The sequence below is a fragment of the Bufo bufo genome, chromosome 9 (assembly GCF_905171765.1).
Source record: "Bufo bufo chromosome 9, aBufBuf1.1, whole genome shotgun sequence".
NCBI lineage: Eukaryota > Metazoa > Chordata > Amphibia > Anura > Bufonidae > Bufo > Bufo bufo.
The window spans coordinates 186,957,831-186,971,509 of record NC_053397.1 but is presented as its reverse complement, the minus strand read 5'-3'; the positions used below and the strand labels follow the sequence as shown (position 1 = coordinate 186,971,509).

At 43.2% G+C, this 13,679-nt stretch overlaps 1 protein-coding gene across 1 annotated transcript in view; it reads right to left on the bottom strand.

The window, feature by feature from the left end:
* CACNA1E (calcium voltage-gated channel subunit alpha1 E) overlaps window positions 1–4,510 on the bottom strand; it is a 638,268-nt gene extending 633,758 nt beyond the window's left edge. Inside the window, exon 1 of the mRNA XM_040406914.1 lies at window positions 4,398–4,510. Coding sequence (XP_040262848.1) covers window positions 4,398–4,435 — 38 coding nt within the window. The 5' untranslated portion in view covers window positions 4,436–4,510. The remainder of the gene's footprint in view (window positions 1–4,397) is intronic.
* Window positions 4,511–13,679: the final 9,169 nt, after the last annotated feature.

Here is a 13,679-nt window from a genome sequence, read left to right as displayed (position 1 = left end):
TATACAGGGTGGGCCATTTATATGGATACACCTTAATAAAATGGGAATGGTTGGTGATATTAACTTCCTGTTTGTGGCACATTAGTATATCTGAGGGGGGAAACTTTTCAAGATGGGTGGTGACCATGGCGGCCATTTTAAAGTCGGCCATTTTGAATCCAACTTTTGTTTTTTCAATAGGAAGAGGGTCATTTGACACATCAAACTTATTGGGAATTTCACAAGAAAAACAATGCTGTGCTTGGTTTTAACGTAACTTTATTCTTTCATGAGTTATTTACAAGTTTCTGACCACTTACAAAATGTGTTCAATGTGCTGCCCATTGTGTTGGATTGTCAATGCAAACATCTTCTCCCACTCTTCACACACTGATAGCAACACCGCAGGAGAAATGCTAGCACAGGCTTCCAGTATCCGTAGTTTCAGGTGCTGCACATCTCGTATCTTCACAGCATAGACAATTGCCTTCAGATGATACGAGATGTGCAGCACCTGAAACTACGGATACTGGAAGCCTGTGCTAGCATTTCTCCTGCGGTGTCGCTATCAGTGTGTGAAGAGTGGGAGAAAAGGGTTGCCTTGACAATCCAACACAATTGGCAGCACATTGAACACATTTTAAAAGTGGTCAGAAACTTGTAAATAACTCATGAAAGAATAAAGTTACACCATTGTTTTTCTTGTGAAATTCCCAATAAGTTTGATGTGTCACATGACCCTCTTCCTATTGAAAAAACAAAAGTTGGATTCAAAATGGCCGACTTCAAAATGGCCGCCATGGTCACCACTCATCTTGAAAAGTTTCCCCCCTCACATATACTAATGTGCCACAAACAGGAAGTTAATATCACCAACCATTCCCATTTTATTAAGGTGTATCCATATAAATGGCCCACCCTGTATATTGGGGAAAATTTAGCAAAACTGGTGTAAAGGAAAACTGGCTTATTTTCCCATAGCAACCAGATTCCACCTTTTATTTTTAAGAGCATTGCATTAAAGGGTCCTGTTTGGCCGAGAACAAGCGCAATCGATGATATTCACGTTGATAGGTGCTAGTTTTCGATATTACACTGAGCAATGTGCTGCCGACAAAAGATTATTTTTTAAAAATCTTGCGACGTTCTTAAAGGAGTATTCGGTTAGATTACATTATCCCCTATCCACAGGATAGGCGATAACTATTAGATCGGTGAGGGACAAGGGTCCTACCGCTGGTACCCCCATCGATCATGAGAACGGGGGCCTTGTACCCCCTGCAGCCCCCCTGAAATGAAGAGAGGGGCTGGTCGCACATGTGCATTGCAGCTCTATTCATTTCTATGGGAGTTTGGGAGACAGTCGAGTATCGCGCTTGCCTATCTCTGTAATTTCCATAGAAACTATTTGAGCGGCGGCACGCATGTGTGACTGGCTGCTCCGTTCATTTCAGGGGGGCTGCCGAGGGTCCAGGGCCCAATACCATTGGGAAACCGACCGTTGGGATCCCCTGCAGCCCCCTGAAATGAATGGAACGGCCAGCCGCTGCATTCATTTCAGAGAACTGTTGGGGGTTCGGGGCCCCCATTCTCAGGACAGGTGGGGTTCCCGGCGATAGTACCTTCACCGATCTAATAGTTATCCCCTATCCTGTGCATAGGGGACAACTTCATTTAACCAGAATACCCCTGTGAAATATTTCTTACTTACAAAGCTACCAAAAATGACCCTAGATTGAATCACCAACACAGGAAATACTACTGAACCAAGGCAGGGTGACATATTTATTTCCTGTCAGGTGTAAATAATATATATTGTAATAACGATTTTTACTATTTTAAAGCATGTTAATAAGTATCATAATAGAATATCATTTCATGAGGTTTTCCTGGACCCAGAGAGTCCGGCAAACCCACCTTTATTATACATAATACCCCTGTAAGAGACAGTTTGTAATATACTTACAGGGATTGTCCTCTCTGAAACCGGGTCATTGGACATTCCTCTTCTGAAAATCCACCTGACATGCCTTACCAGGTTTCTGGCCTGGGCTATAGATGGTATGTCACTTCTGCTGTTGGCAAAACCAGATCTATTCCTCTCCCTAATGCATGCACAGATAAGATGGATTCGGGAGTTTGCGCATGCGCCAGGGAGAGGAAAGGTTCTGGTTCTGCCTTTAGCAGAAGTGACGTCCCATCCATAGCCCAGGGTGGAAACCTGGCAAAGGACCTGACATCAGCGGGAGCTGAATTTTCAAAAGAGGTTCCCATGATCGGCTTCCCGAGAGGCCGATCCACGCAACTTTGGAACAATATGTGTATTACAAACTTTGTTCTATAGGGGTGTTATGTGTAATTAAGTTGGATTTGCAGAATAACTAACTGATCGGTGGGGGTCCAACTGCTGGGACCCCACCGATCCCAAGAACTGGGTAACATTCTCCAGTCCTTATGTAGTAGCAGGCTGAGCATGTCCCCTGCTACTCCATTCATTCTATATGGGACTGCCACAGACAGCCAAGTACAGCACAACATACTACTGTTTCCAGCAGTCCCATGGAGAAGAAATGGGTGCATGTTCAACCTGCCACTTCATCAGGACCGGTGAATGTGACCCCCATTCTCAGGATCAGTGGGCATCCCAGCAGTCAGATCCCCACTCATTAAGAATTCTGAGAAATGTGATTTGTGCACCCGTAATGTAAATGGTGGTGCCAGCTGAGGACGGTTTGACACTACACCTGGTAAATACCTAGTTTGGACTTTGGAGTTGTGACTTTTTTGCAACTTTTTAAAACGTTGCACTTAATAAATGGGACACAACTGTGATCAACTGTGAAATACCGACCAACTTCAAAAAGTGCCGCGGGAAGTGCCGCTCACAAAAAGTCACAAAACTTTGCTCAAAATCCCACAACTCTTGCGACATTTCCACTTAAAAAAAAATGGCATACCAGATTTGATAAAGGTACCCCACAGTCTCTCATGGAAGACCTTCATTCAACATCAGTCACTGCCAGGAAAGTCTATGGTCAGCTGAAACTTCTCAGGCAATAACAAAGGTTACTTTGATGAGAACATTCCATCAGAAAATGACGTATTGTTTAAATCATATTTTTATAGGAAAAATATTTTTTTATATTTTTAGTTATTTTTGTTAAAATTTTCCATGTCATTTATATTTAAAAAAATATAATAAAACCGTGCAATTTTCGCTATGACCACTAGGCCTAATGACATGTTAAGACTTCTTGTTCTGTACAGGTAAGTTTCAGTAGCTATCACATTATCATCACAGGCAGGATTACACTAACAATAACACCTCTGTATAGATAACACAGGATCCATTATTCACAAAAGGTGATATTACAGCTCATCTCCTCCCTCCTGACCTCTGCACAAGTCATAGAGCATGCCTAAAAAACTCTCCCATACAAGTCAATGAGGTCCCCTCCTGTCCACTGTGTCCATGGCCCATGCGACTGCCCTTCAAAGAGCATGAAGTTTTGACATAAGCCTAGCGGTCAGTGCCAAATATTGACAGGGCCAGGCATTGAAAATATCATCATGTCTGGTCCTGTCAATCAAAACCTCATCACGTGTGATGATTTCACTGCCTGGTCCTGTCATTTAAAGAAGAGGATGCTGCACTTGCAGAGAGAGCTGAGCCTCTAAGTGTGATGGTAACGCCCCCGTTGCTCCTAGAGGCTCATTTGCATATATTAAAACATCCTGTTTCTCAGCAATGCGGGCACATATGAACACGGGACCAACACAGAGGCCTACAGCTGCCAAGCGCACATGTAACAGGTCAGCCAGTGTCATAAGTAAAAATCTGCTGACAGATGCCCTTTAAATCACGTCCATGTCAAGGTTGCAAAAAAATATGATTTTTTTTCAAACGGATAGTGTCCGTGTGCTGCCCATTTTTCTCCCACTTAGGCTACATTTACACGGCCGTATATGTTTTGCGGTCCGCAAATTATGGATACCGGCCGTGTGAATGTTGCCTATGACAGAAAAAGCCTATTCTTGTCCGCGATTGCTCTATCTTTTTTGCAGGGCCGCTCTATCTTTTTTGCAGGACCGCGGATCTGAACTATGGATGCGGACAGCACACAGTGAAAATTTCGCGGAACGGATGCGGACACAAAAATGCGGTTGTGTGAATGCACCCTTAAATGGAGAAAATTGGACCAAAATACTGACATTTTCTCTGTACTACAGACCACTGGAGAATTGGCCCATTGACTGTAATGGATCCGTGTTCAGTCTGTGTTCGGTCCATTCTACACAAGATACAGTATGGACATGGACACCAGTCATCTAAAGGCAACCTAAGACTCATTCATTTCTAAGGAAGGGATGATTTTGAACAGATTTTCTATCTATCCCAGAGGCAAAGTAGTACTTACTCCCACTCTTTCCGTCTTGCTTGGGGCGTGCTGTGCATCTTATGCGCCTGGTGAGCTTTGATGATATCCTTCTGTTCAATCAGGCCTCCTCTTCTCCTCTTTATTACATGAGGGCTCAATGGAAACTCAGATTCCCCTCCGGTGGCCACCTCAAACATGCTGTTCCCCTCAAAGGTAAAGTGAGTCTCCGCCTCCTGCGCACGGAGGTCGTACAAGGCATCGTAACTTGCAGTTCGTGATACCAACGTCTCAGAAATAGTATCTGGTTCCAAAAGGTTGCAAGAGTGAGTAGCTTGGGTTAAACCCAATCGGTGCTTCCGCCAAGTCTCAACCTCTGGCAGGGCCAGGACATACCTTTGGGTGTCGACATCCAAGGTAGATATTTCTAGCGTGCTGGAGTGGTCAGGCTCGGTGAGCGTGTGGGCGCTAGTTGAGCAGGAGCTTAATCCTAGCATCTTTAATACCATCCGAAAACATCTCTCTGCAGGAAATACAAGAGATAGAAGTTACAATAGTGTTGACTGACAATGAGAGGGATTATTCATACTCAACTTTAACCTTTTTCCCTTAACAACCACACTGACATAACAGGTTCTTGAGATTGCATGTACGCTATGCTCATATAGGCAGAAGGAAGTATCACGTAGGAGGTGCACAGGGTTAAGAATCAAACATAATAGGACATTGCTCCCGAAATATGAGTTTTATTATTGCCTGCTGAATAAGATGGGGGATGAAGGCTGTTTAAAGAGCATGTTCTAGGGATATAGGGTTGTGAGTCTTATGTGACAGAGAGATGGGTCATGCATCACATACACTAGAAAAATGTATACAAAAGTAAAAACGTGGTGACATCTAATGCAGTTTTTACAATTCGCCGTTCTGTCTATGAAATAGAGTTTATTCTTTGTACTTCTCAGCACTCTGTGGCACTCTAGGGGTTAACTTGTTCTTGCTCTGTGTAGTGGTGCTAGGCTGTGTGGTGCTGACCAGCCCTGCTGTATATGCTTGGCTGTGTGTCCCACCTCTTTCCTGTGCAATTGAGCTGGAGTATGTACCAGAGCTATAGTCTGTTGGTCTATCTCGGTACCCTGTCTGTCGTCTACTCTAACCTGTACCTGTGACCTTGATCTGTTCATCGGCCTGTATTCTGACCTAGTTCCGTCTGTCTTGGACCTGGACTGTCTTTGGATTTGCATGTACTCTGCCTGACCTCAGCCTGGTTTTGTCTGTGTGCTTTTCCTGTTCCTCTGGTGTCTCTGACCTCCATGGGTCAGCTGCCAACTACATTGGGACTATTCAAGAAGGGTGCGGACTGGTGGCTCCCCTGCAGCAAAAACTAGATCCCTGTATAGGTGTTAAAGGGTAAAAAATAGGGGACTGCCTGGACAATGCCCTCAGTAATAGACCAAAGTCTAACCGGTTAGTTGGCACGCCCATTGGCCGTAACAGTGGTCTTTAAACAACCGGCTATTATTACACATTGGAAACTGGTGACAATGGAAAATACAGTATATAGCAGTATTATTTTTGTGAGTATACAGCTACATATTGCTCTGGAACTCTGCACATCTGGTACTTTTTTCAGTTGTGTCCTACCACCTGTTTTATGCCTGAACTGGACTGGACAAAACCGTTGACATTTTTGTGCCCTTCGTACCACGACCTGGTGTCCATAGCCGGAAATAAACTTGGAAGAAACATTCTCTGTCAGGCTAAGGGAAACGTCGATGCCTGAAATGATCCCATAGAAAACAACTGGATCAGTTCTGGCATCAGAACATTGGATGGCTGGAGATAGGGGAATAAGCCCTTACGGTATCAGTCTGCCATGTCAGGCCACCCCTTTAAGGATGCTTACCAACTGTATCAGTGCCAGTTTAAGAAGTAGGTTGAAGAAGTTCTCTAGTACAGAATCAGAAGAGGACCTCCAAGACAGGGTTAGAGGGTAACATTTAGAGGGTGAGATATGGGTAGTAATGTAGGGTGATGGCCCTGGCTGCATGGCTGGTGCCACTCGGGTGTGTAACTGTTTGAGTGGTATGATAAATATACACAAAAATGAGTGAGTGGGGCCTGGGGAAAAAACAAAGAACAATTGGCTAGACTGGGATTCTGCTGGTTTCCTGCATAAATGCCGGCTTTCTTTCCCAGGTGTTGGACCTCCGCTGATCAGATGCTGATGATCTATTCAGATAGATCATCAGAAAGAAAAAACTGCAGAACCCCTTTAAGTCCCTGCCTGAGCTGCTTTAATGTCCCTCTTTAATACCTTGAGACTCTATGTTGCCTACTAATGAGCTCAACAGCTTCATCTGGGCCTAACCAAGACCCTAAACACAATGGAGCTCATTTATCAAAGACCAGTGTCTTGAGGCTCTGTTCTCTCTACAACTGAGGCACTTTGATTGACCGGGCCAAGCAATGAAAACATCATCACACCTGGCCTTGTCCATCAAAGTGCAGAGGACGCGGCAGTTGCAGAGATAGTTGAGCCTCTAGGTGTAATGGCAACACCCCCGTCGCTCCTAGAGGATCATTTGCATATGTTAAAACATATTTTTTCTCCAAAATGTGGGCACATATGAACATGGGACCAACACAGATGCCTTCAGCTGCCAAGCGCACATGTAACAGGTCACAATGTCACAATGGTATTTTAAAAAATCACACACCATTTCCAGCGTAGGGACCATTGTAAATAACCCCAACTATGTATAACCCCAACCTCCCCAAAATTCCCTAAACATCTAGGCCTAGAAAATACTTGCTAAAACCTCAGTAAATTTTCATCTTACATAGTACTGTTTTATGATAAGCACATACTGCAGAGATATACATACACATTAAACACACATAATACATAATACTCACACATAAACTGTATATATATATATATATATATATATATATATACAGTATAGACCAAAAGTTTGGACACACCTTCTCATTCAAAGAGTTTTCTTTATTTTCATGACTATGAAGGCATCAAAACTATGAATTAACACATGTGGAATTATATACATAACAAACAAGTGTGAAACAACTGAAAATATGTCATATTCTAGGTTCTTCAAAGTAGCCACATTTTGCTTGGCTTACTGCTTTGCACACTCTTGGCATTCTCTTGATGAGCTTCAAGAGGTAGTCCCCTGAAATGGTCTTCCAACAGTCTTGAAGGAGTTCCCAGAGATGCTTAGCACTTGTTGGCCCTTTTGCCTTCACTCTGCGGTCCAGCTCACCCCAAACCATCTCGATTGGGTTCAGGTCCGGTGACTGTGGAGGCCAGGTCATCTGGCGCAGCACCCCATCACTCTCCTTCATGGTCAAATAGCCCTTACTTTCAAAGTTTTCCCAATTTTTCGGCTGACTGACTAACCTTCATTTCTTAAAGTAATGATGGCTACTCGTTTTTCTTTACTTAGCTGCTTTTTTCTTGCCATAATACAAATTCTAACCGTCTATTCAGTAGGACTATCAGCTGTGTATCCACCTGACTTCTCCTTAACGCCACTGATGGTCCCAACCCCATTTATAAGGCAAGAAATCCCACTTATTAAACCTGACAGGGCACACCTGTGAAGTGAAAACCATTTCAGGGGACTACCTCTTGAAGCTCATCAAGAGAATGCCAAGAGTGTGCAAAGCAGTAATCAAAGCAAAAGGTGGCTACTTTGAAGAATCTAGAATATGACATATTTTCAGTTGTTTCACACTTATGTCTATAATTCCACATGTGTTAATTCATAGTTTTGATGCCTTCAGTGTGAATCTACAATTTTCATAGTCATGAAAATAAAGAAAACTCTTTGAATGAGAAGGTGTGTCCAAACTTTTGGTCTGTACTGTATATACACTCACCTAATAAATTATTAGGAACACCATACTAATACGGTGTTGGACCCCCTTTTGCCTTCAGAACTGCCATAATTCTACGTGGCATTGATTCAACAAGGTGCTGATAGCATTCTTTAGAAATGTTAGCCCATATTGATAGGATAGCATCCTGCAGTTGATGGAGATTTGAGGGATGCACATCCAGGGCACGAAGCTCCCGTTCCATCACATCCCAAAGATGCTCTATTGGGTTGAGATCTGGTGACTGTGGGGGCCATTTTAGTACAGTGAACTCATTGTCATGTTCAAGAAACCAATTTGAAATGATTTGAGCGTTGTGACATGGTGCATTATCCTGCTGGAAGTAGCCATCAGAGGATGGATACATGTTCTCATTCTGTTTACGCCAAATTCGGACTCTACCATTTGAATGTCTCAACAGAAATCGAGACTCATCAGACCAGGCAGCATTTTTCCAGTCTTCAACAGTCTAATTTTGGTGAGCTCGTGCAAATTGTAGCCTCTTTTTCCTATTTGTAGTGGAGATGAGTGGTACCAGGTGGGGTCTTCTGCTGTTGTAGCCCATCCGCCTCAAGGTTGTGCGTGTTGTGGCTTCACAAATGCTTTGCTGCATACCTCGGTTGTAACGAGTGGTTATTTCAGTCAACGTTGCTCTTCTATCAGCTTGAATAAGTCGGCCCATTCTCCTCTGACCTCTAGCATCCACAAGGCATTTTTGCCCACAGGACTGCCGCATACTGGATGTTTTTCCCTTTTCACACCATTCTTTGTAAACCCTAGAAATGGTTGTGCGTGAAAATCCCAGTAACTGAGCAGATTGTGAAATACTCAGACCGGCCCGTCTGGCACCAACAACCATACCACGCTCAAAATTGCTTAAATCACCTTTCTTTCCCATTCTGACATTCAGTTTGGAGTTCAGGAGATTGTCTTGACCAGGAGCACCCCCCTAAATGCATTGAAGCAACTGCCATGTGATTGGTTGACTAGATAATTGCATTAATGAGAAATAGAACAGGTGTTCCTAATAATTCTTTAGGTGAGTGTGTGTATATATATATATATATATATATATATATATATATATATATATATATATATAATCAGTTTATTTTTCCAGCTGGATTTGTACAGATTCTTCAAATATTTTCAAGGGATTGTATTTCATTAATTCAAATTCCAGCTCATTCTGGGATTTGAAGTCCAGGAAGCGGTCCTATGAGTGATTGACATCAACCTCTGCTATACACAGTCATAGAGGGAAGGCTGTCAATCACTCATAGGACCGCCTCCTGGACTACAAAGCCCAGAATAAGCATGGATATAAATGGATAAAATGCAAGCTTTACTGAATCTTTTCCCATAAAACGATATATCAATCTGCTCAGCTCCTCCTGCTCTATAACATGCTGCCTTCCACTCAGATACCATGTCCATGGTGCCATATGAGCAATAACTAACTATAATTAATCAACTTTAAATTCACTTCTCTAAAAATAAATACCAACTAAATTCTGGTGCAAAATGGCCGTGGTCCTTTATTAACCACTTAAGAACCACAGGTTTATACCCCCCTAAAGACCAGGCCCTTTTTTACAAATCGGCACTACACTACTTTCACCGTTTATTGCTCGGTCATGCAACTTACCACCCAAATGAATTTTACCTCCTTTTCTTCTCACTAATAGAGCTTTCATTTGGTGGTATTTCATTGCTGCTGACATTTTTACTTTTTTTGTTATTAATCGAAATTTAACGATTTTTTTGCAAAAAAATGACATTTTTCACTTTCAGTTGTAAAATTTTGCAAAAAAAACGAGATCCATATAGAAATTTTGCTCTAAATTTATAGTTCTACATGTCTTTGATAAAAAAAAATGTTTGGGTAAAAAAAAAAAATGGTTTGGGTAAAAGTTATAGCGTTTACAAACTATGGTACAAAAATGTGAATTTCCGCTTTTTGAAGCAGCTCTGACTTTCTGAGCATCTGTCATGTTTCCTGAGGTTCTACAATGGCCAGACAGTACAAACACCCCACAAATGACCCCATTTCGGAAAGTACACACCCTAAGGTATTCGCTGATGGGCATAGTGAGTTCATAGAACTTTTTATTTTTTGTCACAAGTTAGCGGAAAATGATGATTTTTTTTTTTTTTTCTTACAAAGTCTCATATTCCACTAACTTGTGACAAAAAATAAAAACTTCTATGAACTCACTATGCCCATCACGAAATACCTTGGGGTCTCTTCTTTCCAAAATGGGGTCACTTGTGGGGTAGTTATACTGCCCTGGCATTCTAGGGGCCCAAATGTGTGGTAAGGAGTTTGAAATCAAATTCTGTAAAAAATGACCTGTGAAATCCGAAAGGTGCTCTTTGGAATATGGGCCCCTTTGCCCACCTAGGCTGCAAAAAAGTGTCACACATCTGGTATCTCTGTATTCAGGAGAAGTTGAGGAATGTGTTTTGGGGTGTCATTTTACATATACCCATGCTGGGTGAGATAAATATCTTGGTCAAATGCCAACTTTGTATAAAAAAATGGGAAAAGTTGTCTTTTGCCAAGATATTTCTCTCACCCAGCATGGGTATATGTAAAATGACACCCCAAAACACATTCCCCACCTTCTCCTGAGTACGGCAATACCAGATGTGTGACACTTTTTTGCAGCCTAGGTGGGCAAAGGGGCCCATATTCCAAAGAGCACCTTTCGGATTTCACAGGTCATTTTTTACAGAATTTGATTTCAAACTCCTTACCACACATTCGGGCCCCTAGAATGCCAGGGCAGTATAACTACCCCACAAGTGACCCCATTTTGGAAAGAAGAGACCCCAAGGTATTCGCTGATGGGCATAGTGAGTTCATGGAAGTTTTTATTTTTTGTCACAAGTTAGTGGAATATGAGACTTTGTATGAAAAAAATAAAATAAAAAAAATCAGCATTTTCCACTAACTTGTGACAAAAAATAAAAAATTCTAGGAACTCGCCATGCCCCTCACGGAATACCTTGGGGTGTCTTCTTTCCAAAATGGGGTCACTTGTGGGGTAGTTATACTGCCCTGGCATTTTCCAGGGGCCCTAATGTGTGGTAAGTAGGTAAATGACCTGTGAAATCCTAAAGGTGCTCTTTGGAATATGGGCCCCTTTGCCCACCTAGGCTGCAAAAAAGTGTCACACATGTGGTATCGCCGTATTCTGGAGAAGTTGGGGAATGTGTTTTGGGGTGTCATTTTACATATACCCTTGCTGGGTGAGAGAAATATCTTGGCAAAAGACAACTTTTCCCATTTTTTTATACAAAGTTGGCATTTGACCAAGATATTTCTCTCACCCAGCATGGGTATATGTAAAATGACACCCCAAAACACATTCCCCAACTTCTCCTGAGTACGGCGATACCAGATGTGTGACACTTTTTTGCAGCCTAGATGCGCAAAGGTGCCCAAATTCCTTTTAGGAGGGCATTTTTAGACATTTGGATACCAGACTTCTTCTCACGCTTTGGGGCCCCTAGAATGCCAGGGCAGTATAAATACCACACATGTGACCCCATTTTGGAAAGAAGACACCCCAAGGTATTCAATGAGGGGCATGGCGAGTTCATAGAAATTTTTTTTTTTTGGCACAAGTTAGCGGAAATTGATATTTTTAATTTTTGTCCCAAGTCTCCCGTTCCGCTAACTTGGGACAAAAATTTCAATCTTTCATGGACTCAATATGCCCCTCACGGAATACCTGGGGGTGTCTTCTTTCCGAAATGGGGTCACATGTGGGGTATTTATACTGCCCTGGCATTCTAGGGGCCCTAAAGCGTGAGAAGAAGTCTGGAATATAAATGTCTAAAAAATTTTACGCATTTGGATTCCGTGAGGGGTATGGTGAGTTCATGTGAGATTTTATTTTTTGACACAAGTTAGTGGAATATGAGACTTTGTAAGAAAAAAATAATAATAATAATTCCGCTAACTTGGGCCAAAAAAATGTCTGAATGGAGCCTTACAGAGGGGTGATCAATGACAGGGGGGTGATCAATGACAGGGGGGTGATCAATGACAGGGGGGTGATCAGGGAGTCTATATGGGGTGATCACCACAGTCATTGATCATGCCCCTGTAAGGCTTCATTCAGACGTCCGGATGCGTTTTGCGGATCCGATCCATCTATCAGTGGATCCGTAAAAATCATGCGACGTCTGAATGGAGCTTTACAGGGGGGTAATCAATGACAGGGGGGTAATCAATGACAGGGGGGTGATCAGGGAGTCTAGATGGGGTGATCACCACAGTCATTGATCACGCCCCTGTAAGGCTTCATTCAGACAACCGGATGCGTTTTGCGGATCCGATCCATCTATTAGTGGATCCGTAAAAATCATGCGGACGTCTGAATGGAGCTTTACAGGGGGGTAATCAATGACAGGGGGGTAATCAATGACAGGGGGGTGATCAGGGAGTCTATATGGGGTGATCACCACAGTCATTGATCACGCCCCTGTAAGGCTTCATTCAGACGTCCGGATGCGTTTTGCGGATCCGATCCATCTATCAGTGCATCCGTAAAAATCATGCGGACATCTGAATGGAGCTTTACAGGGGGGTGATCAGGGAGTCTATATGGGGTGATCACCACAGTCCTTGATCATGCCCCTGTAAGGCTTCATTCAGACGTCCGGATGCGTTTTGCGGATCCGATCCATCTATCAGTGCATCCGTAAAAATCATGCGGACGTCTGAATGGAGCTTTACAGGGGGGTAATCAATGACAGGGGGGTGATCAGGGAGTCTATATGGGGTGATCACCACAGTCATTGATCACGCCCCTGTAAGGCTTCATTCAGACGTCCGGATGCGTTTTGCGGATCCGATCCATCTATCAGTGGATCCGTAAAAATCATGCGGACGTCTGAATGGAGCTTTACAGGGGGGTAATCAATGACAGGGGGGTAATCAATGACAGGGGGGTGATCAGGGAGTCTATATGGGGTGATCACCACAGTCATTGATCATGCCCCTGTAAGGCTTCATTCAGACGTCCGGATGCGTTTTGCGGATCCGATCCATCTATCAGTGGATCCGTAAAAATCATGCGGATGTCTGAATGGAGCTTTACAGGGGGGTGATCAATGACAGGGGGGTGATCAATGACAGGGGGGTGATCAGGGAGTCTATATGGGGTGATCAGGGGTGATCAGGGGCTAATAAGGGGTTAATAAGTGACGGGGGGGGGGGGGGTAGTGTAGTGTAGTGGTGCTTGGTGCTACTTTACTGAGCTACCTGTGTCCTCTGGTGGTCGATCCAAACAAAGGGGACCACCAGAGGACCAGGTAGCAGGTATATTAGACGCTGTTATCAAAACAGCGTCTAATATACCTGTTAGGGGTTAAAAAAAAAACATCTCCAGCCTGCCAGCGAACGATCGC